We start from the raw sequence: 26322 nt of genomic DNA, 5'->3' as shown, positions 1-26322 counted from the left end.
TCAGACACGTACTGCTCTGTGAGCCTGCCTCTGGCGGTCTCAGTTCCTCACCTGTAAAATGGGCAGAGGGAGAGTCTACAGTGATTGTGGGCACCAGATGAGCCAATATACTAGGCAGCGCCCTGGCTAGAGCTCTGGCCTTGGAGTCAGGACCCTCTGAATTCAAATCCAGCTTCAGACATTTAGTCACTGGGTGACCCTGGGTAAGACCCTTCACCTCTGCTTTGCCTCAGTTTCCTTAGCTGTAAAATGGGCATAATCCTGCCCTCTGCCTTGAGAGGACCCTGTGAGGGCACCATTGCAAAGGGCTTCGTGAGCCTGGAAGGGCGCCTCCGCCTGAGCTCCAAGAACGCCCCCGTCCACCGTGCTCAGGAAGCTCGCCTGGCCCGATGGGGAGGGTCAGGGGGAGGGTTAACCTTGGCCCTTCCTCTCACTTGCTTCCTCTGCTAAGGAGAAGCGGCTGCTGGCGGTTCATCCCTTCGACTTTGACGCGGACTCGGACTCCTGGGCCCAGCCTGGCCCTCCGCCTCTGCCGCCTCCTCCAGCGCGGAGCACCCCGGCCGGCGCTCAGGTACCCGCCAGACCTCCCGGCCCAGCAGCCCCTCTAGAGGGCCCCCTCCCCCGCCCCCCATCCAGCTGGGCAGCCGTGATGGGCGGGGCAGGCTTCCTCAGACCCCGCCCCCTGGCCCCACCCACCCCCTATTCCTGAGTGCCAGGTGTGGCCGGAGCACCCTCCTGCACAATAGAACATCCCCAAAGGCAGGGAACTGCTCTGCCCATATCTGTGGAACCCGGACTGGGGGGGGGGGGGGGGGGGCGGAGGCCACACCCACATGTAAACAAAGGGACAAAGTAAGGTCTAGAGAAGGCACAAGCACTAAAGCAGGTTCAGGATTTGAACCCAGACCCTGAGTCCCCAAGATCTGACTTCTTGTCCCTACACAACACTGTCTCTCCGGTCAAAGGGTGATTCATTGTCTGAAGGGTCAAGGCCGGCTCTGCTCCAACCCTCTTTGGCGCTGGGTCTTCACCCCTTGGGCCAGACCCTCCCCCGTCCCTTGGCAGTGGGCCTTCCTGCCCGGGTGCATCGGGCTTCAGAGCACAGATAAGAGGCGCCGCCAGGAATCTGGTGAATTAATTTCCCAAAAAGTCCCTCGAAAGCACCTTTCGATTCTTGGCTGGGTGACCCTGGGCAAGTCACTGACCCAGCAGCCCAGCCCTTCCCGGGCTTCTGCCAGGCAGCCCGCCCTTAGTTCCATTCTGTGCCCCAAGGGAAGGGCTGGTTTGTTCAAGGAACTCCAAGTCCTAAGGCTAAGCCGGGTCCTGTGGTGCCGGGAAGGGGCTGTGGCTGAAATCCTGACTCGGTCACTTACTGCTGTGTGGCTTGGGACGGTCACCCGGCCTCCCAGGGCCTCCGTCGGTCACTCGGGGCCTCCCTGGGCCTCCGTCGGTCACCCGGCCTCCCCGGGCCTCCATCGGTCACTCGGGGCCTCCCTGGGCCTCCGTCGGTCACTCAGGGCCTCCCTGGGCCTCTGTCGGTCACTCGGGCCTCCCTGGGCCTCCGTCGGTCACCCGGCCTCCCCGGGCCTCCGTCGGTCACTCGGGGCCTCCCTGGGCCTCCGTCGGTCACTCGGGGGCCTCCCGGGGCCTCCGTCTCCTCCTTTTCTCCTGCCATGCCCCTTTCGGTCAAAGCACGAAGGCTGGACAGACACTCCCGGCCTCGCTCTGCTCTAGCCCTTCCCCGGCTAGTGACTTAAATGAGGGGGGCGGCTGGGGGGGCCCGGCTCAGCCCCCCACTTACCAGGCCTTGTGTTCAGGCCCTCTCAGAGGCTCCGAGTGCCTGTGTGGAGGACGCCGCCTTCCCAAAGGACGCCTCCGTCGCCCAGGCTCGCCTCGCCGCCGAGTCCCAGGACTTTCCGGAAGAGCCGGGCCCAAGCCTTGCCGAGGCCTCTCTGCCCCCGGACGCCGGCCTGGAAGGAGACTCCCGCCCGGGTGAGCTTCGGCCTCCGCTCTTCGGGGGCCCCTGGGCAGGGGGGGGGGGTCGGCGAGCAGCCCCGGCCCCGCCCTGGTCTCCAGGCACGAGGCACGGCTTGGCCCCCTCCCGGCCCGGCGCCCTGAGCTCTGCGGTCCCATAGACTGGCCGGAGGCCGGGCAGAGCAGCGGGCGGCCCCCCTCCTCCTGGGGTTCTGGTTCCGTCGTTTCCTCGGCTGGGCTGGGACGCTGGATGCCTGCGAGGGAGGTTGGGGCAGGAAGGATGCCGGGCTAGCAGGGAGGGCCGGTCCGGGCAAGGCCACGCCAGCCTGGGCGCGCCTGGACGAGGCTCTTGGCCTCTCTGGGCCTGTTTCCTCTCCTGTAAGGGGGGGGGCTGCCCCGGCTGGCCTCCAAGAGCCCCCCCAGCTCTGGCCTTCTCCGAGGTAACTGGCGCTCCTCCCTCACAGACGGGGGCGCCCTGGGGGGTGACGGGCCCCATCTCCATCCCCCCTACTTCGCTGATGTGGACAGCTCAGAGGAGGACGCGGAGAAGGCTGGCGAGGCGGCGGTCCGTCTGTCCAAACCGAGAAGCCGGACGTCCTCCCAGGAAAGCGCGGCCCCCCCTGAAAACCAGGTAAGGCCCAGATGGCCCGGACCTCCCCGTCCTCTCCCCCCACCCCCCAGGCAGCCACAGAGCCTGAGCCGAAGCCCCCTCGTAGACCCAGGACAGGAGTCCCTTCGGCCTGCTGCCCAGCCCTGAGCGCTCCCCTGCCTTGGGACAGACGCACAGGATTGGCTCTGAGACGTCTGGCGACAGCTTTAAAAATAGAGTCGACTCTGCCCCCCTCGCTTTATGGAGGGGGGGACGGAGGTCCTCAGAAACTCGCCCAAGACCCCGGAGCTCCTGAGGGTTGGAAGTCAAGATTCGAACCCCAGACTCCTGCCTTGGAGATGCTCTTGTGCACTAGAAAGAAGGCTAGACTTGGAGCCAGAAGTTCTGGGTTCAGATCTCCACTTGTTAGCTTTGAGATCTGGGTCGCTCACTTCCTCTCTGGGGGCTCTCCCCCCCAATGGTAAACAGATGAGGTGTGAGGTCGCTGCCGCTCTAGACGATGCTCTCCTTCTCCTCTAGGAAATAAAGAGCCCACCTAAATGGCCTCTAAGGACCCCTATAAGAGGCAGTGACCCAGGGTAGAGAGCGCCCAAGGCAAGTCACTTAGCCTCTGCCCCCCTCGGCTTCTTCATCTGTAAAATGGGGATCATGCCTGCCCCGAGTGCTTAGCAGCCAGCTCTGTTCTATGTAAATGCTAGTTCTTATTCTTATTCTAGCTCTAAATCGGTGGTCCTCCCAGCCTACCGCCTCCTCCTCCTCCTCCGGAGGCCAAAGGGGTTGGCTTAGATGACTTCCCAGGAGCCTTCCAGCTCAGTCTAAGGATTCTCCCCTTTGAAGTCATCCATCTCTAACCAGCACGGTGGAGAAGAAAGATGCTCTCCCCAGGCCCAGGGATTGTGAGGGGACTCCAGGAAGCGCTAGGTCTGGGGCCCTTCCCCAGAGACAGAATCTTTGTCCCCACAACTTCATGGAAGGGAAACTGAGGCAGAAAGCATCCCCACAACAACCCCAGCCCATTCACCCACAACTAAGAGCTCCAGAGGAGGCAGGAGTGGGCCATCAGAGGTCTAGAAAGAGCTCCAAGATGCTACCAACTGCCTCTGTGATGACTCAATGGTGAGTTGGCCACTAAGTGGCCACTCTGTGACTCCCCCCAGCCAAGGGGGGAGGTCTGGGCCAAGGCTTGCTCCTAGGGGAAAGGCTTCAAATGAATTTAAAGGCTCAGCAGCCGCAGGGTTTGGCTGAATCGATAAAACTATTGTGTCTGGAACATGGCTGGGTTTTGTCCCAGACTAACCTTTTCAAAGGGCTGAGAAAGTAACTATTTCAAAGTCAGGAGGCCGTGGGGCCCCGTTGCAAAATGCCCTGCTTTTAGAGTCCGAGGACTCGAGTTCAATTCCCATGTCTGCCCCCTGTCATCTGTGCCACCTTGAATAAGTCCCTTTATTTGTCTGGGTCTCTTTTTCCTCATCTATAAAATGAGGAGGTTGGATTTGCTCTCTAAGAATCCTTCTGGTCCCTGATCTAGAATTCTCAGATCTACAAGTTGGGTTTGGGTTTTCTTAACCCTTACCTTTGTTAAAATTTAATTGTGGTTGGACTCTGAATATTTATATAGGTGGTTGCCAGGGATTTAATTTCTAAATCCCAAAATGAATTACTAAAACAAATGGAATTTATGGTAGTTTATTTACAATAGAGGGAAGATATTAAGGAAGAGAGAAAAGGGAAGAGAGAGAGAGAGAGAGAGAGAGAGAGAGAGAGAGAGAGAGAGAGAGAGAGAGAGAGAGAGAGAGAGAGAGAGAGAGAGAGAGAGAGAAAGAGAGAAAGAGAGAGCGAGCTCTGGCTTCTTCTGATACCAGTTAGAATTTCTGAGTCTCAAGACAATGGGCCTTTCCTGGAGGCTTCACACCTCCAGAAAGGTGGGGTCACTAATGCAGCTTTTCACTCACCAATGGTGACCAGTGACCATCTAAAAGGAAAAGCAGTCTGAGGTCTCCTGCATGAGTTCCTCCAGGGGTCCAGTTCCTCCAGTCCAACTCCAAGTCAGAGAACTCTTTGATCTCCTTGAATTGAATATCCCTCTTCTTCTGGCCTCTGATCCTCTTTTTTTTTTTTAAACCCTTACCTTCCATCTTGGAGTCAATACTGTGTATTGGCTCCAAGGCAGAAGAGTGGTAAGGGCTAGGCAATGGGGGTCAAGTGACTTGCCCAGGGTCACACAGCTGGGAAGTGTCTGAGACCAGATTTGAACCTAGGACCTCCCGTCTCTAGGGCTAGCTCTCAATCCACTGAGCTACCCAGCTGCCCCCCCCCCTTTTTTTTTTAAACCCATACCTTCCATCTTGGAATCAATACTTGCCCAGGGTCACACAGCTGGGAAGTGTGATCATCTTTTTAAAGATCCTTTTCTCTTGTGTCACCTCCCCTAAATCAATCACAGCAGGCGGTTTTTCTCCAGGACTGCCCATTCTTTAGTTCTCACCTTCTTTGGTTAGATTATATCTTTTTGGGTTACTTAACACCTTTTTTGATTAGTTCACCTTTTGTAGTTACTTAACACCTTTTTGTAGTTAAAATGGGTAGATGTACTTAAAATACTGAGTTATCACCTTTGGGGGATTAAAATCTAAAAATAGATTGTGGATTACAATTCAATCTTCCCAATAAAGAAAGAGCTAAGTACCTTCATTGTTACAATCAGGAGGTTACAATTTAATCATCACAATAAAGGAAGAGCTAAGTATCTTCATTGTTACAATAAGGAGAGAGCCAAATCCAGTCTTCACACCTTTCAGCTTAGAATATTGACTGGAAGGCAGAAGAGTGGTGGAGGCTGGGCAATGGGGGTCAAGTTACTTGCCCAGGGTCACCCAGCTAGGAAGTATCTGAGGCCAGATTTGAACTCAAGACCTCCCATCTCTTACCTCTTGACTCCAAGAATAACATCTGAAAAATGTAGCTTTTTATGAATTTATGCATCAGCTCACTGAGGCCAGAAATCTGGTCTTATAGACCTTCATTTCCCCTACAGTGTCTGGAATAGCAGGAAAAAGGGTTCAGTGTGCTGCGTTCTTCTGTCCATTCTAAAATGACTAAATCAGCCAAAAGAACAGCACTTTCACAGACACACATTTCAGTTGTGTCCAACTCTTTGTGACCCCATTTGGGGTTTTCTTGGAAGAGGGCTTGGCTACTTCCTTCTCCAGCTCATTTAACAGACGAGGAAACTGAGGCCAGTAGGGCAAAGTAACCTGCCCAGAGTCCCAAGGCTAGTAAGTGTCTGAGGCTGGATTTGAACTCAGGAACATGATTGGTTCTTCCAGACCCCAGGACTATTGCTCTGGGCACTATGGTGCCACAGGCTGCCCCAGACAAATGAGATGTTCTAGTTGAGCTCTTGGAGGAGGGGAAACATTCTCACCATGTTTTTCACAGCCCTGATTCAAGCTGAACCATTCTGTGCCTTTCTCAAAGACTAGGAAGAATGGCCCAATGGCCAACACTCCAGTTAGAGGCCTCATGAGCAGCGCCATACCAAGGCCGGGGTCAATGGGCCTTTGGAGTGTGGCCGTTGGTGGTCACTTAGAAATGGCCTCATTAGCACTGTGTTAACAGGAATCACTGGTTAGTAGACAAGGAAGAGCCTCCCACTCAGCTCAGTGGCATCATTTCCCTAGTATGAATTAGAAAGTTGAACTGAAGCCACATTTAGGGCCTCGTGACCACCAAAATCTTGTTCGGTTTTGGTGCAGCCACGAGACGTGGGTGGGCCATTTCTGGGCCCAGTGGGGATGACCTCCCAAGAGACGGCACAGTCTTTGACCACAAAGAGTCACCTCTGGGCCCCGATGCTGGGTCAGAGGGAACAGAACCCAGCACCCCTGCCCTGCAAGAAACAAGCATGTCCTTCTCCCCTTTGTGGCCCCAAAGTCGAGGAATGGCATCCGAGGCTTGACCAAGTTCCTAGCAGAACTCAAAGAGTTTGAGCCAGGTCATCCTTCAGGCATGTTCCAGCATTTACCCAGGAGTTCTCTAGGTATTTCTGGGCTCCCAGCATCACTCTGGAGTGGTCACCATCTAGTCCAGTCCCTTCAGAGGAGGAAACTGAGGCTCCCAGAGGATCATAGAGCTGGAGAGCACCCCAGAGAACGGCTGAGGTGAGCCCCTTGTTTTACACACAAGGAAACTGGCTGCAAGGGATCATCCACATAGGGAAGAGGTTGACGAGCCAAAGACTTGGCTAAGGTCACACCTCAGTAAGTGACCAAGACAGAATCTGAAGGCAGGTCCTCAACAAGTATTAATAGGAAAAATAGCAATGGTGACTGACATTTCTATAATGCCTACTGTGTGATGGGCATTGTGCTGAGCACTTTACTATACCATTTTGTCTTATCCTCACCACCCTGGGACATTGGTGCTATTGCCACCCCCCTTTTACAGTGGAGGAAACTGAGACAAATAAGTTAAGTGACTTGCCCAAAGTCACACAGCTAGCATCTGAGGCTGGATTTGAACTCAAGTCTTTCTGACCCCAGTCCCAGTATGTTCTAACTGTCCTGGCACTACTTTGTCTCAGGGATTTCGATCGAGTTGGGGGCTTGAACAGCATCTGGAATCCGTGCTCTGGGGGGGGCGGGGGGGGTAGCTGCCCAGTGAATACTCTGCTTTAAGAGGTCACAGTGGTCTGAGAGAGTCCAGTGGAGAATTATTTCCAATCCAATCATGCTGATCTGAGCGTCTAAAGGAAATGACTCATGAAAACAGTTTTTAGCACCTAAAAAGACCTGAAGATGCCAGATGGATGGATCATTTGATTCATCTGGGAAGAGGGGGGGGGGAGACACCCCCACCCAAGCCTGGAGTGCCTTGAGGGCCACAGACCAAAGCTGTGGCCGCCTCCCTTTCCTTTCTTCAGATAAACCAAAGGAGGAGCAGAAAGGATGATGACAAGAGAATCCACCGGGGACTGGGGAGAGACATGGAAACGAATTGATTTTTCTCAGGCTTAGCCCCAGAGGATGATGGGTTTGGGGCACTGAGAGCAGGGAGCTAAGAGGAAGCACAATAGCCCCTTCCACAGATACACCCCCCCTCCCCCCTGGGTGCGGCACATCCAATGGCCACTTCACCTCCATCAGTGTCTGTAATTAATCAGACCTTCCTGAGTGGATCAATAGCAGGCTTCTTATTTGGATGGACGTGTTGGGTAAACACGCCTCCCCCCAGAGGGAGGCACAGATCTCCGATATCCGCTCCCTGGGGTTTAGAGAGAGAGAATTCATGGAATCGGGTCTTAGTTTGTTCGTTTTGCCGCCTCACCCAGCTTTCTGCCATGAGCTCTCAAGCTGGGGGGAGGCGGGTGAGAGAGCAGGGAGCGAATGAGACAGAGGCTGGTCCTGGAGTCAGGAAGCCCTTACCAGACTCTTCTTATCAGCTTCATGATTGACCCTAAGCAAATGGCGACAGCTTTCGATGATTCACTTTTCTCTTTGGTCTAATGAGGGACGGGGATGCAATGCCCTCTGGGCTCAAGCTCTGGGGTTCTGGGACCTCTCTGGGCCTCAGTTTCCAAATTTGTAAAATGGGGGGGCAGTCCTTTCCAGCTCCAAATCTGATCCAATGATTGTGGTAAGGGGGCTTCCAGGTGGGCGGAGGGCTGCTGCGGTGGCTGTGGTTTCTCACATTCGGTGGTCCCTCATCAAGGCCTCCCTTGAACAGGCTTGGTGCCTCTGTGGTGGTGGGTGCCACTGTCCACTGCACGCGTCTACGGCAGTGGCAGAAGGGGGCTTCTCTTTCCTCTGTCCTTTCTTCTGCCGCAGATCTTTGAAATGAATCAACGCATGCTGGCCATTGAATGCCTGCTGGCTCGGCTAGAGGAGAGGATCGTGGTGCCCCGGGAGGAGGTAATGCTGCCCAGCCCTGGGAAGCCCCTGCTCCCCCCTGGCCTGCCTTAGCAAACAGTGAGCCGTAATGGACTGGCGGGCCCCTGAGGGGACCTTCCTTGTTGAATAGGAGTTAGGAGTCTGTGTTTGACCACCAATCTCAAATCCCCACAATAATCGGGGGAAGGAGGTCCTCTCCTGGCCCCATTTTCAGGGATTCCAACAAGTTCCAGAGCTTGTCGGTGTTGGAGGCAGGATTTGAACTTGAGTCTTCCTGAGTCGAGGTTCCCCTCTATATCCACTGAGCCACCTGGTTGAATAAATTCAACATTGGTGTCTATGATGGGTGAGAAGAGAGGCAGCATGGAGAACCAGATTGGAGGCAGGAAGTTCAGGTCCTCCCTCTGGCACAAACTGACTGGGTGGCCTTGGACAAGTCACCTGATGTGGCAATGAACCACAACTCTATCTGAGATCCCAAGAACAAGCAGAGGGGAAAGCTGGCTCTCTCCCTCTCATGTTCTCTATCTCCCTATCTCTGTCTCTGTCTCTGTCTCGGTGTGTCTCCATCCGTCTATGCCTCTCGGCTGTCTCCCCCCAACCCACGCCCTTACTGGGCCCCAATGCCACAGGAAGGTTCTCTGTCTCCCTTCTGGGTTGGCATGTGCGTGGCTGCCCAGATGGAACCGGAGGCAGGCTAGAGCCGGTTCTCCCTGAGTCCTACAGAAAACCAGAGGCTCGGGCTGGGCCGGGAACCACCTCCTACCGGCAGCCGGATCAGGGAGGGAATGAGCGGGGAGGGCAGTCGGAAAGTCGGAGGGTCGGAAGGACTTGCAAAGCTGAGGAAAGGAGCTGCTGGACTGATCTGGGAGGTGATGGCCGTCCTTTGGTCGGGCCGACTTTGTTGTTCACCCTCTCCAGCCCCGATGACTCTTTGGGATCTCCTTTGGAGCGTTCGCCATTTCCCTCTCTAGCTTATTTGACAGATGAGGAAACTGAAGTAATCAAGGTGAAATGACTGGGCTAGGGTCACACAGCTAGTAAGTCATTAGAGATGTGAACTCAGGTCTTCCAGACTGGTGGGGGGGAGGGGGCAGGCGCGCCCTCCGGCTCTCTAGCCATTTGCGTTTGGGGCACGGCTTGGAATGAGGGTCTTTGCCAGAGCTGCCTTTTAGGCAGAGTGTGGCCTGGTGGTCCGACTCTGGAGTCCAATGCCCTCAGCCCCAGAGGAGCTGCCTCAGTTAGGCTGGCGAAGCTAACTAGGTCAGCTGGATCTACTCCCCTCCAGGGGCTCCAGTCGGATCTGGGGTGGGGCGGGGAGAGGGGAAGGGGCGGGGAAAGGGCGGGTCCAGGCTGAGATATATGCAGCTCTGCAGCCAGTCCAGACTCACTTGGAGTTTCTCCAGCCTGAAGATCGCCAACGCCAAGCTGGCGCTGCTGCTGCAAGAGTGGCGCCAGTGGCTGCGAAGGATTATGGCCAGCCACTGGGGTCTGCCTGGCGCTGGGGCTATGCTCGAAGCGAGCGCTTCCCCGTGCGCCTCTTCTGAGCCATCGAAGCAGCCCGACTCCCGCACGATGCCTGCCGGGACTGGCACAAACCCCATCGGGGCCAAGCCAGGCTCCCCTCGGCAAGCCCAGCAGCCTTCGCAGCTCTGGGAGATGAGGCCCGAAGACTTCGCCCTCGGCAGAATCCTGGGCACAGGCTCGTTTGCCACTGTGGTCTTGGCGCGGGAGCTGGCGACATCCCGGGACTACGCGCTGAAGATCCTGGAGAAAAGGCACGTGATCAAAGAGAAGGTGGTCCGATATGTGGCCAGCGAGCGGGAAGCTCTGGCGCGCCTGGATCACCCGTTCTTCGTCAAGCTTTACTTCACGTTTCAGGACCAGGAGAAGCTCTATTTCGGCCTGAGCTACGCCCGAAATGGAGACCTCCTGAGATTCCTGGAGAAAGTGGGGCCCCTGGCCGAGCCCCTTGTCTGCTTTTACTCTGCCGAGCTCGTCTGCGCTCTCGAGTACTTGCACGGGCTAGACATTATCCACCGAGACCTGAAGCCGGAGAACATCCTCTTAACCGACGACATGCACCTCCAGATCACAGACTTCGGCTCGGCCAAAATCCTGGCCCAGGCTGGCGGCGGCGGAGGCGGCAAACCAGCCAGGATGAACTCCTTCGTGGGCACCGCAGAGTACGTCTCTCCGGAGCTGCTCCTAGACAAGGGCACCTGTAAGAGCTCGGACCTTTGGGCTCTGGGCTGCATAATATACTACCTCGTCGCCCAGGAGCCGCCGTTCCAGGCTCAATCCGAGTATTTCATATTCCAGAAAATCATGAGGCTGAACTACGCCTTTCCCAAAGAGTTCTTCCCAAAGGCGAGAGACCTAGTGGAGAAGCTCCTCGTTTTAGATTCCGCCCATCGCCTCGGTTGTGAAGACATGGGCGGCTACAGGGCCTTGAAGGCCCACCCCTTCTTTGAAACAGTCACCTGGGACGATTTGCATCTTCAGACACCTCCGCTGGCTCGGGCCCTCCTGGAGGATAAAAACTACTTTGGAGAGGTTGGCACCCGGCAGAGCCGTAGTCTGCCTTTATCGTGGGCTGCTGTAGAGCCCGCCTTCCCCCAGCCATCCAACAATGTGGAGAGGTACATTCACTGCCTAGACGCGAATTCCCTGGAGCTGGACCTCAACTTCTCCGGAAAGGAGCGCAGACTCTTGCTGGAGAAGCAGGCCTGGGGAAATCCGTGGCATCGGTTTGTAGGCAATCGCTTAATTCTAAAAATGGGCCGAGTAGATCTGCGCAAGGGCTTGTTTGCCAGTGCCCACAGTTGCCAGTTGCTTCTCACAGAAGGACCCTGCCTGTATTTGGTGGATCCCGTCAACAAATTCCTAAATGAAGAAATCTTCTGGTCCCCACAACTGCCACTGGAAGTGAAAAGCGTTAAGACCTTTTTTGTTCACACGCCTGACAGAATCTACCACCTGATGGACCCAAGTGGGAATGCTCCAAGGTGGTGCCAAAAGATCCGGGCAGCAGGGCACATGCAGGAACTGGCCAGCTTAGAACAGGCTCCTGTCTGAGTCCTTCCTGCGTGATAAGAGGAGGTGAGTCTTCCAGCGGTTCTCCATCCCCGGCATGCCTCAGTCTCAGTGACCTCTGAAGCTGGGGGGAGGGAAGGGTTCTTTAATGCCTCTTCCAGAGCTCCATTTGTATTTCCTTGTATTCCCCCCTTTTCGGAAATGTGTCAGAAATAAAGTGCTTTTGCCTTTGACAATGCCTCTTGTTCTTTGGGCGTCTGAAGTGCTCCCGCTGCGTTCCCTCCCCCATCCTTCCCCATAAGATCTCTGGAAGGAGTTTATGCAGTAATAATGGCAGCTGGAACTCCTGAAGGTTTGTAGGGGTTTTCCAGTAGGTGGAAGCCAGCGAAAGCCCAGCCCCTGGGACAAAAGCTATAGAGCCCACTAAGGACCTACCCAGCCAGGCTTTCCAGGAAGCCTCTAGATGCAAAATCAGCCTAGGGAGAGACAAAGCATTTCCTGCCCTCAGGAAGCAGAACCTGCCTTCAGGTTGTAAATTGGTTCCAAGGCAGAAGAGCAGGGAGGGCTAGGCACTGGGGGGTAAGTGACTTGTCCAGGGTCACACATCTGAGGTCACATTTGAACTCAGGTCCTCCTGACTCCTAGGTCTATCCATTGAGGCACCTCTCGATGATCCCCATTTATACTTTTTTTCTTTAATCCTTTTAGAGGTTCCATCTTGAATTCAATACTGTGCATTGGTTCCAAGGTAGAAGAGCAGGAAGGGCTAGGCAATGGGGGGGTAAGTGACTTGTCCAAGGTCACCCAGCTGGGAAGGGTCTGAGGCCACATTTGAAGCCAGGTCCTCCTCCCCTGTCTAGGCCTGACTCTATCCACTGAGCCATCTGGCTGCCCCCAAACCAGTAAATATTTAAAGTGAATTGAAAGCACATTATCTAGAGGAGGGATCACAGACTAAGTCACTAATACCTTTTCCTTTGTAACCTCCATCCTTGGAAGCTGAGGAGCTTGAAGGGATCCTGGGAGGAGAGAAGAGCAGACATGGGGAATATGGGGGGGAGGGGCAGTGAAGCCAGAGGGACAGCCTCCCTCCCTCCTACCTGGCTCCTTCAGAGCCTCCCTCTTTCCTCAATCACACCAGCCCCCCCCCCAAATGTTCCTCCTTGGCTGTTGCCCCCCCCTTGGGGACTCTCCTGCCCCAGTCCGGGCACTTGGGCTCTTGGGTCTTCCTTGAGATCGTTGGCCACGGGGCCAGCAATAGTGTGGTGGGCCTGGGGCCAAGAAGGAATGGGGGGGTCAGAACACAAAGTGGGGGTTCATTTGGGCTTTCTACACTTATTCTCCTACAAAAAGAACACCATGGAAAGAGGCTTTGGGTGCGAAGCCAGATGGAATCCCGCCAGCTCGGGCAGGGGGAGGGGAGGGAGGGAGACCACGAGGATCTTAGCCCTTCTGAAAATGGATGTGGAAAGGTGTTATGATGTGTAATTGGGAAAATCAAGTAACTTTATTATAACAGAAATGAGGATAGGATTCAGGAGCCAGGCCTAGAGCCGGAGGTCCTGGGTTCAAATCTGCCCTCAGACCCTTCCAAGCTGAGTGACCCTGGGCAGGTGACTTGACCCCTATTGTCTAGTCCTTACAATACAGCATAAAAGGATTTTCTTATCCCCTTTGTCTATTTTGAGTTAATCATTCAAGAACTAAAAGAAGCCCTCCTTGGGAAGTCACGTGTGAACTCCAAACAGACAAAGGGAATAAGAAAATCCTTTTAACCATGTGGATTGAAGAGGGAAGTTGAGGCTTTTCCATGAAGAGGCTTCCATAGACCCTCCATCTTAGAATCCATACTGGGTATTGGCTCCAAGGCAGAAGAGCAAAAAGGGCTGGGCCATGGGGGTCAAGTGACTTGCCCAGGGTCACACAGTCAGGAAGGGTCTGAGGCCAGATTGGAACCCAGGACCTCTCGGCTCTAGGCCTGGCTCTCCATTCACAGGACCACCCAGCTGCTCCTCTTCCATAGACTGTCAAAGGGGCTGGATTCCATGACCCCAAACCAGGCAAGATCCCTGCTCAATAAAGTGCTGGGCCTGAAAGCAGGAAGACCTACGTGTGAACACAGCCTTAGATAGGGATTCAAGTCCCTTAAACTGTCTGCCTCAGTTTCCTCCTCCGTCAAATGTACTGAATAGCACCTCGACCCCCCAGGGCGGTTGTGAGGAAGAATGAGATCACAGGAACTACCAGACAATCCCTGGGTGCTAAGTGGGCAGGGAGGGGCCTGAAGAAGCTTCCACGGGTCAGTGATCTACTCTGGGCTGCCTCCCTTCCCTTCGGGGAGAAATGCGCCAAGCAAAGAGCCTGCCTGAGTGCCAGGACTGTGCTAGTGGCCGGGGAGCCCCCCAGGGGACCAGGAAGAAGGGATCCAGCTTGCTCCTGTGGCTTCACGGAGGGACTGTGCTCCTGGGCCATTCAGGACCTGCACCCACACAGTGACACTCGCAGGCCCTTCAGAAAGAGTTGGGGGGCAGCCGGGCGGCTCAGCGCACGTCCACACTCCACTGTAGAAACCTTCCACATGGGGGAGGAGGTTTCACTCCCCTTGGACAGCTCCATCAATGAGCTGCCTCACACTCCCCTGGGTCGGGATTTGAACTCGGGGCAGGGAATCACTCGACTGCCTTTGCTTGTTTCAGTCCTTCCGGCCGGGGCCCCGCACAGATGCTGACGTCGAAGAGGAGGCCCTCAAGAGGAAGCTTGGAGAGCTGACCGGCACGGTCAGTGACCAGGGAGCATCTTCAGAGGACGACGAGGAGGGCCGGAGGGGGCTGAGCCCGGCACCGAGCAGGACCCAGCAGGTTGGTATTCAGGCCCTCCTGCCTGACCCGGGAAGGTATGTCGGGAGAGGAGCCTGGTACGACGGTCCAGAGATTACCGACTCCTCCTCCCTCGATGGCCCCTGAGCATCCCGGAGGGACCAGGGCTGGTGAGGGGATCAGGTGGCTCCTGGGAACCAAGTCTTTGGGCTGGGAGGCGTCTGGCCCCCCCTTTTGGGTAAGAACCCCTCTACCACATCCTGACAGATGGTCGGGCCCCCGAACACCTACAGTGATGGGGAGATCACTCCCCAGGAGGATTCCCTACCTGGAACCTTGATCGAGTGCTTAGCTCTTTGTGGCGTGTCCTTCTATCCAGTTAAAATCTCCCTCCATACCTGGCCCCTCGTGGTGCTGGGCCTGAACTTGGGGGCCTCCCAGGACCCCTCCATTCTAGGGACTCTGGGCTCCTGCCACAGCGTGGATGCTTCAATGCCGGGACGATCTCCTCCCGCCAGGCAACGGCAGCCCCCTGTGCCTTCGTGGATGGAGCTTTGTCCGTGACCTGGTGGCCAGGCCTCTGGGCCTCCCCCACTGAGGGTGGCGGGTCCTCTGAGAGCTGACGGATGCTCGGACCCTCGTCAGATGCAAAGCTGTTGGCCTCCACATCCCCATTACTCAGGAGCTTCCAGCACGATGCGCTGGGCAGCACCTTCATAGGCTGACCAACACCACATGGACAGGGTTTCACCAGCAGAACGAACTCACTCTGCTCATGCCTTTGGGTAGCCTCGTCTCCGAGGGAGCTCCCCGGGACTCTGGAGAGACGGGACTGGAACTCGGGTCTCACTGGCCTCATTAATACTGGCATTATTCACAACGCTCCACTGCCTCTCTCCACAGTTTCCTCCAGAGGCAAGGATTGACACATGGCCAATTTGTAGCTGAAAGGGCCCTACGGCTGCCTAGTCCAGCCCCCTCATTTTATAACTGGGTAAACTGAGGTTTATACTGTAGATGGAAAGCAATGCATCTGATCCCAATCGGAATCCTGTACTTGGTGACTCATGTCCTATTTGCTCTAGGCTAGCCAGACATCTGCAGAGGACAACAGGCCTCTTGGCCCTGAGGAACGAGCCACACACAGAACCCCTGATTCAGCCCTCTCAGACCTGGAGGACAGAGTAGCCTTGACAGCCACTGAGGTCCAACATGCAAGGAGGGAGGTAATTGTCCAAGGATTGGGAGCCATTTATTAGACCCCTTCTGTGAGCCAAGCACTGAGCTAAGTTCTGGAGAGTCAAAACAAGGCGAAAAAATGACATCACTAGTGTGACAATTACAGATGTGTGTGTGTACATGTGTGGTGTATATGTGTATATGTCACAGATTTGTGGAAAGGTAGATGCTAGATAGGTGGATAAATAGATGAGAGAGAAGAGAGGTAGGCTGGCACATAGAGGATGGATGGGTGGATGGATGGATGGATGGATGGATGGATGGATGGATGGATGGATGGATGGATGGATAGACAGGTGAATGGACAGATGGATGGATAGATGGATGGATGGATGATGGATGGATGGATAGATAGAGAAAGAGGGATGGATGGATGGATGGTTGGATGGATGGATGGATAGACAAGTGAATGGACAGATGAATAGATGGATGGATGGTTGGATGGATGGATGGATGGATAGACAAGTGAATGGACAGATGAATAGATGGATGGATGGATGATGGATGGATGGATAGATAGACAGAGAAAAAGGGATGGATGGATGGATTGATGGATGGATGGATGGTTGGATGGATGGATGGATAGACAAGTGAATGGACAGATGAATAGATGGATGGATGGTTGGATGGATGGATGGATAGACAAGTGAATGGACAGATGAATAGATGGATGGATGGATGATGGATGGATGGATAGATAGACAGAGAAAGAGGGATGGATGGATGGATGGATGGATGGATGGATGGATGGATGGATGGATGGTTGGATGGATGGATGGATAGACAAGTGAATGGACAGATGAATAGATGGATGGATGGATGATGGATGGATAGATAGATAGAGAAAGAGGGATGGATGGATGGATGGTTGGATGGATGGATGGATAGATAGATAGATAGATAGATAGATAGATAGATGGATGGATGGATAGATAGATGGATAGACAAGTGAATGGACAGATGAATGGATGGATAGATAGATAGATAGATAGATAGATAGATAGATAGATAGATAGATAGATGGATAGAGAGAGACAGACAGAGACAGAGACAGAGAGATGGATAGATAGAGAGAGGGGGGTGGATAGAGAGAGAGATGGATGGATGGACAGATAGATAAATAGATAGATATATACATAGATAGAGAGAGAGAAAGAAAGACAGACAGATAGATATACAGGTAGATAGATAGTTGGATGGATGGATGGATGGATGGATGGATGGATGGATGGATGGATGGATAATTAGATGGATGGATACAGAGATGATGGATACATAAATAAACAGCTTGGACTTGTTGAAGCTTTCACTTCAAGTTATCAATTCATTTAAATACATGACTCTAAAAATGGGTCCCTGGGCTTCACCAGACTGCCAAGAGTCCAGAACACAAACAGCAGCTCGAAGCCCTCTGGTTAGAGCATGATGCTGAGGGGACCATTCTCCAGTGTCATTTACCTAACAAGATCGGCAAAGGTTCTTGTATGTATTTAACATGTGGGTGTTCTCATAGGTGTCAGATATAGAATCTCGAATTGCAGCCCTCAGTGCTGCTGGGCTCCCTGTCAAGACCTGGGAAAAGCCAAAGAAGAAGTCAAACCTTCAGGTGGGTGAAAGGCTCAGTGGGGAGGAAGAAGGGGGAAGTGAGAAAAGAGAATCACTGCCCACAGCATGCCACATGCCAGCGGCAGCATCTAGCTGTGAACCAAACAGGGATGGCGATGGAGACTGCTCTGTTGAACATATGCTGCCAACATCTGTTAGAGTTTTTTCTTTTCTTATTTCCCTTCATCCTGGAGACACCCCATGAGATCTCTTGCCTCTTTGCCACTGCAAAAAAAAAAATGGAACCAAAAATATTATTGTACACACTGGACTTTTTCTCTTTCTTTGATCTCTTGTGGGTATAGACCTAACAGTGGTAGAGCTGGGTCAGAGGGCATGCAGCATTGTTTAGTGCCCTCTGCAATAATTCCAAGTTGTTTTCCAGAATGGCTGGACCAATTCGCAGCTTCACTAAAAGTACATCATCCGTGTGCCCGGTTTCCCACAGCCCCTCCAACATTTGTTGTCTTTACCAATCTGTTAGGGGTGAGATGGAACCTCAGAGTGTTTTAATTTGCTTTTCTCTAATTAGTAGTGAATTGGAACATTTTTTCTCTGGCTATAGATAGCCTTGGTTTGGCTATCTATAGCCAGTGTATAGGTATGGAAATGGAGCTCCCAGTGGAGTGTATAGGTATGGAAATGGAGCTCCCAGTGTATAGCTATGGAAATGGAGCTTCCATTTCCATACCTATACACTGTTTATGAACTGGGGAATGGCTCTTGTTTTTAAAATTTGAATGAGTTCTATACCTTAGAATTGAGACCTTTTCCAGAGAAATTTGCTGCAAATATTTTCCCAATTTAGTTTCCCTTTTAATGTTAGCTGTATTATCATTGTTTGTGCAAAATCTTTTTAATTTAGGTCATCAGAATTATCTGTTATGTTCTAGGATCCTCCCTAAGCCTTGTGAAAGCATGAATTTTTTGACAATCCATAGAACCAACAGATAATTTTTTCAAGGTTGACTGCTGACTTGAGTTTTCATTTAGGAATTACATAGCTGAATTCCTTGGCGACCTTAAATTAATATATATCAGTCTTTTAAAAGTGATTTCCTTGTCACAAAGAAGAGAAAATAGATCTTGTTAATTCTTTAAAACTTTAAGAGAGGAAAACAAAAATATCAGCATTAGGAATAAAGAATCAGAAGTCTAGACTCAGAATGGATCTCAAAGATCATCTAGTCCAACCCCCTCCTTGATATTTAAGGAAACTGAGGCTGAGGACTCAAATTCAGTGACTTGCCCCAAATCACACAGGTAACAAATATGAGAACCATAGATGTGGATCTGGGAGGGACCTGAGAAGTCATTCAACCCCTGATCTTGCAAATAAGGAAACTGAGACTCAGGGAAGTTCATTGATTTGCCACCATCACTTAGGAAGCATCAGAGATAGAACTTGGACCCAGATCCCCTGATTCCAAATCCAGGGGTCACTGACCTGCCTCAATGGATGATAGTTTCCATCCTAAGGAGTCCTTGGGCTATCCCACAGGCCTTGATCCTCCAAAATGGCCAAATTCTGCTATCAAACCATTGTTTGGTCATTTCTCAGTTGTGTCCAACTCTTTGTGACCCCATTTGGGGTTTTCTTGGCAGAGATACTAGAGTGGTTTGCCATTTCCTTCTCCAGCTCATTTGACAGATGAGGAAACTGAGGAAAACGGGGTAAAATGACTTGTCCAGGGTCACAGTGCTAATAATGTCTGAGATCAGATTTGAACTCAGAAAGATGAGCCTTCTCCACTCCGGGCATGGCACTCTGTGCACTATGGTGCCACCTGGCTGCCCTAACACTGCTTAATGTATTTTTTTAGATGGGATGCCCCAATGTTGTGTAAGTGGAAGATAGCACTGAATGTGCAGTCAGGAAGTTTAAATCCCAACTGGACAAGCCCAGGGGTGGCCCTCCTCTCCTATATGCCTCAGTTTCTATAGCTACAAAATGAGGTAGGTGAACTAGGCAGCCTCTTGGGTCCCTCCCAGCTCTAGATCCAGGATGCCATGAGCTCTCCAAGCCTCAGTTTCCTTACATGAAAATAAGGGCTTGGTCCAAATGGCATTTGAGGTCCCTCCTAGCTCCAGCCGAAGGACCTAGATTCATGAGCATCATGAGAAGAGTCCCTTCCCCCTAGCTAGCCAGCGTGGACAACCTGAGGAAGTCCCAAGATAACATCTCCTTTCTTCACCCTCAGATTCTTCCCCTTCAGCCTACTATGGAGTCCAGCCTGGAGGAGGAAGACCCAGAACTCTCCGGGGCCAGCCAAGTGAGTAACCCCCATCTCAAAGGGAAGCCCAAACAAGAGGGGAGGAAAGACCAGATGTGGAGGAATAGAACTGGCTGGTCCTCTAGAGGATGAGATCTCTTGAGCTCTGCTCTCTGTGCGGTCCTCGCTCCAAGAGCTCCTTCTCCCTGGCCCAAGCCGGTGAGCCCCCCATAGCAAAGGAGTCAAAAGAAAGAGGAAAAGCTGTTGGGCAGCACCAATGGGATCTGACCCAGGACACGGTCGGGGTTCTACGCCTCTGCCAAAAGTGGGGAGAAAGCGCCATGTTTGTAAATTCTTTCTCTTGGGGTCTTCAGGGGTCCCCTAAAATGAGAACTCTTCACTTAGTGCTCTCATTTTACAGATGAGGAAACTGAGACCCAGAGGTTCACATACATATGGATATAGATGATTGAGAGAAATCTTAAGACATTGCCCAGTTAGAACTGTCCATTGTCTAGCAGAACTGGATCATATTTATAAAATAGAACAGCATGTTAAATAAAGAGAAAGAAACCTCTTATTTTCAATAGTCTTATGACTTCTTTGATCAAAAGACCCTAACTTGAATGCCACTGTTACATTTGTATTATCTTCTTAGGAAGGAAGGAAGGAAGGAAGGAAGGAAGGAAGGAAGGAAGGAAGGAAGGAAGGGAGGGAGGGAGGGAGGGAGGGAGGGAGGAAGGAAGGAAGGGAGGAAGGAAGGGAGGGAGGAAGGAAGGGAGGAAAGAAGGAAGGAAGGAAGGAAGGAAGGAAGGAAGGAAGGAAGGAAGGAAGGAAGGGAGGAAGGGAGGGAGAAAGGAAGGAAGGGAGGAAGGAAGGAAGGAAGGAAGGAAGGAAGGAAGGAAGGGAGGGAGGGAGGGAGGGAGGGAGGGAGAAAGGAAGGAAGGAAGGAAGGGAGGAAGGAAGGAAGGAAGGAAGGAAGGAAGGAAGGAAGGAAGGAAGGAAGGAAGGAAGGAAGGAAGGAAGGAAGGAAGGAAGGAAGGAAGGAAGGAAGGAAGGAAGGAAGGAAGGAAGGAAGGAAGGAAGGAAGGAAGGGAGGGAGGGAGGGAGGGAGGGAGAAAGGAAGGAAGGAAGGAAGGAAGGGAGGAAGGGAGGGAGAAAGGAAGGAAGGAAGGAAGGAAGGAAGGAAGGAAGGAAGGAAGGAAGGAAGGAAGGAAGGAAGGAAGGAAGGAAGGAAGGAAGGAAGGAAGGAAGGAAGGAAGGAAGGAAGGAAGGAAGGAAGGAAGGGAGGGAGGGAGGGAGGGAGGGAGGGAGGGAGGGAGGGAGAAAGGAAGGAAGGAAGGAAGGAAGGGAGGAAGGGAGGGAGAAAGGAAGGAAGGAAGGAAGGAAGGAAGGGAGGAAGGGAGGGAGGAAGGAAGGGAGGAAGGAAGGGAGGAAGGGAGGGAGGGAGGGAGGAATTAGTTCATGAGAGCCCTCCTCCATGCAGCCACACTTAACAATTGCTTTTATTGCCTGCCTAACGCTGCCCCTTGCTGCTTGAAGCCTCCCTAGTCTGGCATTAGATGAATGGTGTAAGCTGACTGAAGAGCAAGGAGGCATGACCCCGAAGCACCCCTGGGTCCACCCAAGTGGTGCCTTGAAGCTGAGACTCACAGGAGAAAAGCCTGGCTCCTGACAGTGTTGGGTGCTTCGTCCTCAGCTAAGGCAGGGGATGGGGAGAAGGCTGGCCAGTACCCAGCACAGCAGCTGATGTTCTCTTCTATCCCTTCCTTCACTTTCTTTTGTCTCCAATTGTGCTGCCCCCCCCCATACCCCCCCCTGGACCCGCCGGGCTCCCAGATGAGCCCGGATAAGCTGAGGAAGTCAGCTGCCAAGTGACATTTCAATATTACTTCGGCTGCTTCTTATCTCTTATCTTCTTCAGAAAATCCTGTAATTTCAGATTAGCCCCCAGTCCACTAAGTAGCCTCCACGCCCTGTGGTCCTGTGATTACATTTAACAAGCAGGTAAATGGGTTTTCAAACTAAGATCTTAGCTAGCATCTTGGCTCGCCACCATAGATAATAGATTTAGAGCTAGCGTGGGCCTTAGAAGTCTTCTTAGCCCAACTGGCTCATGAGAAAACCAAGGCATTAAAAGTTGAAGAGAGAGCTATCTAGGTGGCTTGGTGGATTAGAACCAAGCCCCAAGATGGAAGGTCCTGGATTCAAATGTGACCTCAGACACTTCCTAGCTGTGTGACCCTGGACAAGTCACTTTACCCCCATTGCTTAGATTTACTGATCTTCTACCTTGAATCCAATGCACAGTAGTGATTCTACACTAGAAGGAAAGGGTTTAAAATCAAAGATGAAAAGACTTGCCCATGTGGATAACCTCGGAGTCAACCTCCCCAGGCCTTACTTTCCTCATCCGTAGAATCCAGAGATGAATTAGCGGCCCTCTGTGGTCCAGTGAGTCCGAGAACAAACCAAGCAGCGTCTTTCTGACTCCCAGGATCCTGGGCTTGGAGCCAGAAGCAGAGGCACGCTGGTGGCCACTCCCTCCAGTTCCCAGGAGCCTCTCAGCTTCTCAGTTGTCAGGGGAGCCCTTCGGAGGGTGCTTAAAGGGGGAGCTCCCCTCCTTTCCTCAGCCCAGAAAGGTGGCTTCCAGGCCCAAGATTCCATGAAGCCTTCTTTTTCTTGCAGGTAACGTCTGGGCCGCTTGTCCAGAAGAGAATATTCAATAATTCCCTTAAACTTCAAGGTAAGAAGCATCCAATCTGCCCTCTGGGTAGCCAGGAAGGGGCAGGAACAATGTTTAGGGAACTGAAAAGAAGAAACACTGTGGGGACTTAGGTGGGCTCAGGGAACAGCCACAGCTTCCACCACATGTTTGCTGGCCTCATTGATGGTCCCTGAACTGGACCATGAATTTCCCACCTCCACGCCTTTGCACAGTTGGTCCCCTGTGTCAGGATTATGTTTCCTCCTCATCTCCAGCTCTATAAATCTTTCACTTCCGTCAACATTGAATTCAGGAGCCTCCAAGAAGGCGGCTTTCACGGTTCCCCAAGCTCTTGGTGTCTTTTCCTTAAATTCTCTTTTATTTATTGAGCTCTGCCTCCAGGAGAATATTAGCTTCTTAAGGGTAGAGGTGGCTTTCCCCAGCCTAGGCAAACAGTAGGAATTTAATAAATGTTTTTTGAATGGATGGATGGATGGATGGATGTTGAAAGAGACCACCGATCTCTGATCCAGAATAAAGAAGGTACAAGCTGAGGGTCCCTCTGTATACTCTTTAAAAAGCAAAAACTTTCCTTCTGCCTTAGAATCAATACTAGGTATTTGTTCCAAGGCATAAGAGTGGTTAGGACTAGGTGATAGGGGTTAAGGGACTCAACTAGGGTCACCCAGCTGGCAAATGTCTGAGGCCAAATTTGAACCCAGGACCTCCTGCCTCTGGGTCTAGTGCTCTAACCACTGAACCACCCAGCTGCTCCCTCATAGACTCTTGTAAGAGCTCTGATTAGTCTTTCTAACACAGTCTGAGCCACTGTCCAAAGTGCTGGGGGGGAGAAGGGGGAGGTTGCACTGACCAAAGTATTGAGGGAGACTGTTCTGGAGGCCAACATGGAAGCTGCTGTTGTGTTTGACCTTTCAAACATGCCTTTTGTTTCCCATGAAGACAGAGCTGACGGGCCTTTCAGCCGAAAATCGGACTACCGAGGCTCCTTGACCCAAAGGAATCCCAACGGGAAAAACAGGAGGCTGGAGCACGTCTTTGCCGTAAGACCTTCTCCCCCATCTCATTTCAGCCTTCAGCCCAGAGACTCGATTGATTACAGCTCCAGCCCGGAGGATGGGCCAGCTTAGCCCAGCCAGGGGGAAGAAGGGCAAATGGAGCCTCCAACTCGCTATCAGCCCAAGAGCACCTATTAGGCGCTGAGTGCTTGGGGAGACCAAGAAAAGAAAGAGGCAATACCTGAGAGAGAGGCAGAGACAGAGAGAGGGAGAGGGAGAGAGACAGAGGGAGAAACAGAAGGAGAGAGGGAGAGAGAGATAGAGAGAGAGACAGAGGCAGGAGAGTGGGAGAGATAGAGTGACAGAGAGAGACAAAGAGAGACAGAGAGGGAGAGGGAGAGAGATGGAGAGACAGAAGGAGAGAGGGAGAGAGAGAGAGAGGCAGAAGGAGAAAGGGAGAGATAAAGAGTGACAGAGAGAGACAGAGATGGAGAGACAGAGGGAGAGATAGAAGGAGAGAAGGAGAGAGAGAGGGAGAGATAGAAGGAGAGAAGGAGAGAGAGAGGGAGAGAGAGACAGAGGCAGAGAGAGAGGGAGAGAGAGACAGAGGCAGAGAGAGAGGGAGAGAGATAGAGAGAGACAGAGAGACAGAAAGAGAGAGAGACAGAGAGATGGAGAGAGACAGAGGGAGAGACAAAGAGTGACAGAGAGAGAGACAGAGGCAGAGAGAGGAAGAGGGAGAGAGACGGAGAGAGAGATAGAGAGAGAGAGGCAGAAGGAGAGAGATAGAGAATGACAGAGAGAGACAGAGAGAGAGACAAAGAGAGGGAGAGGGAGAGATAGAAGGAGAGAGGGAGAGAGATGGAGAGAGACAGAGGCAGAGAGAGGCAGAAGGAGAGAGGGAGAGATAAAGAGTGACAGACAGAGACAGAGACAAAGAGAGACAGAGAGACACACAAAGAGAGAGACAGAGATGGAGAGACAGAGGGAGAGATAGAAGGAGAGAGGGAGAGAGACAGAGAGACAGAAAGAGAGAGAGAGAGATGGAGAGAGACAGAGGGAGAGAGATGGAGAGAGAGACAGAGGCAGAGACAGAGGCAGAAGGAGAGAGGGAGAGAGAAAGAGAGAGAGGAAAAGAGAGAGAGGGAGAGAGAGAGGCAGAGAGAGAGAGGGGGAGACAGAAGGAGAGAGGGAGAGAGACAGAGAGACAGAAAGAGAGAGAGAGATGGAGAGAGACAGAAAGAGAGAGAAAGAGATGGAGAGAGACAGAGGGAGAGAGATGGAGAGAGAGACAGAGGCAGAGAGAGAGGCAGAAGGAGAGGAGAAAGAAAGAGAGAGAGAGGGAGAGAGGCAAAGAGTGACAGAGAGACAGACAGAGACAGATAGAGAAAGAGGGAGAGACAAAGAGAAAAAGAGTGACAGATAGAGACAGAGAGAGACAGAGGGAGGGAGAGAGGGGGGAGAGAGAGACAGAGAATGACAGAGAAAGAGAGAGAGATGGAACATCACATGGGAACAAGAGCAAGTGGCCCAGTGAGGTTCTATTTAGTCTTTCAGGGGACGGGGAACCAGTGGAGTTTCTTGAGTGGGAGATGACTTGGTCATATCAGCACTTTGGGAGAATCTCTTGGTGATTGGACGAAAGATGAATTAGAGGCATGACTGAATGTGGGGAGATCAGCAATAATGAGTCTGATTCCACTGGGAGTCACTAACATCTGTGGAGTAATTTCAAGTCCACAGAGTGCCTTTCCCTCTTTGGGGGCCTCTGCGATGATCTTAGTGTCTTCATTAGAAGACCATCGCAATAGGCTAAGAGAGTTGATGAGGGCCTGGATTCGGGTGGTAGCTGTGGAGAGTGGAGAGAAGGGGACAGGAGAGTTCTTGAGATTAAAAAGACAAGATATGGCTGTAATGGGAGTTCAGAGAGAGAATAGCATTATCATTAAGGCTAGAAGAAGCATCATTAACCAAATCTGCACATGGGGCTACTAGTCACTGAGGAGTTAATTGGCCAATAGTTTGGCTAATGTGTGAGAGTAACAAGGAAGGGCCCCCAATCTCAGAATTTTGTTTTAGTGGTTTTTAACACTGATTTGCTTTTCTTTCATGCTGCTCCCCAGAAACCTGTGATGACCCATCACCCTTAAAGACGACCTTCACCATAAAAGTCACATCCAGATGGCTTAGGCTCCCTCCACTGTCATTACAATTGGCTTCTCCCTTCTCAGTTCCTCTCTGGAGCAAAGAGAGAACGTTGCTCATGTGGGATGCCAACTTCAAGATGACAACGGTTGTCAGCTTTTCCTCCAAGTCTCGGCAGAGTGAACTCAATAGTAGAACTACAAGGCCCTTCACTTCCCAGACCACCCATTGCTTACTTGCTGTCTGATAATATGTTTCTTTCCAGCTGGATGTCTCTGAATTTATATTCTGCAGGCTCATAGAGGTATAGCTAGAAGGGACCGTAGAGAGCATCTGCTCACGTGAACATGCACAAGAGGTCACTGGAAATCAGTACACAGAGAGAGACAGAGAGACAGAGACAAAGATAGAGACAAAGAAGGAGAGGGAGAGGGAGAGACATAGATTCACTTTGATTTGATGATAATTTTATTGGCATAGATGCTACTACTACTACTAATACTAATAATAATAATAATATTGCTAATGCTAATAATAATAGTTCTCATTTATGCAGCACTTTTTAAGGCCTGAAAAGCACTTTACAGACATCATCTCATTTGACCCTCACAATAAGCCCATGGGGCAGGGACTGCTATTATTCCTATTTTACTGATAAGGAAACTAAGACCCAGAAAGGTGAGTGACTTGCCCAGAGTCACATGCCTCTTACAAGGCAGAATTTGACCCCATTTCCTCCTGGATTCCAGGCTAGCACCCTGTCTGTGCTGATTATAACACCTCCTTGCTTTTGCTCCCCAACCCAAGCCCCATTTTTGTCTTTCCTCCATGAAGCTAGTGAGAATGTCCCCTTTGGTTATTTAAACGCCTCCGGGGTACCAGTGTCACCCTTGGTTATCTCTCCATTGGTTATGCTAGAAGAGTAGCCAACCTCTCAATCTTCGACTTTATGGTACTTCTAACTCAACTTTACACATACAGATCTTTTTGGCAATGTATTACAAGCTCCTTGTACCTACCCTGAATCTTTCCTTTGCCCTTCGGGTTACTTAATAACATAATAAGAACTGCTA

The 26322-nt window shown here is 51.9% G+C and overlaps 2 protein-coding genes across 3 annotated transcripts in view; both read left to right on the top strand.

Moving 5' to 3' along the window:
• MLPH (melanophilin) overlaps positions 1-26322 on the top strand; it is a 41581-nt gene extending 15259 nt beyond the window's left edge. For both annotated transcript variants that reach the window (XM_056820082.1, XM_056820081.1), the window contains 11 exons: positions 452-571; positions 1818-1992; positions 2439-2605; positions 8410-8493; positions 14205-14366; positions 15410-15550; positions 17077-17169; positions 19370-19441; positions 22070-22127; positions 23049-23149; positions 25228-26322. In XM_056820082.1, coding sequence (XP_056676060.1) covers positions 452-571; positions 1818-1992; positions 2439-2605; positions 8410-8493; positions 14205-14366; positions 15410-15550; positions 17077-17169; positions 19370-19441; positions 22070-22127; positions 23049-23149; positions 25228-25254 — 1200 coding nt within the window. In that variant the 3' untranslated portion in view covers positions 25255-26322. The remainder of the gene's footprint in view (positions 1-451; positions 572-1817; positions 1993-2438; positions 2606-8409; positions 8494-14204; positions 14367-15409; positions 15551-17076; positions 17170-19369; positions 19442-22069; positions 22128-23048; positions 23150-25227) is intronic.
• LOC100023778 (3-phosphoinositide-dependent protein kinase 1-like) lies at positions 8544-11741 on the top strand. Its single transcript, XM_056820083.1, has one exon. The coding sequence runs from the start codon at positions 9835-9837 to the stop codon at positions 11548-11550; it is 1716 nt and encodes a 571-aa protein (XP_056676061.1). The 5' UTR covers positions 8544-9834; the 3' UTR covers positions 11551-11741.

This window comes from Monodelphis domestica, chromosome 2 (assembly GCF_027887165.1).
Source record: "Monodelphis domestica isolate mMonDom1 chromosome 2, mMonDom1.pri, whole genome shotgun sequence".
Lineage (NCBI taxonomy): Eukaryota > Metazoa > Chordata > Mammalia > Didelphimorphia > Didelphidae > Monodelphis > Monodelphis domestica.
This window is presented reverse-complemented; position numbering and strand designations above follow the sequence as displayed.

Excerpts from the sequence above, each read along its gene's own strand:
- LOC100023778 (XM_056820083.1), top strand. The coding sequence starts at position 9,835 with ATGCAGCTCTGCAGCCAGTCCAGACTCACTTGGAGTTTCTCCAGCCTG.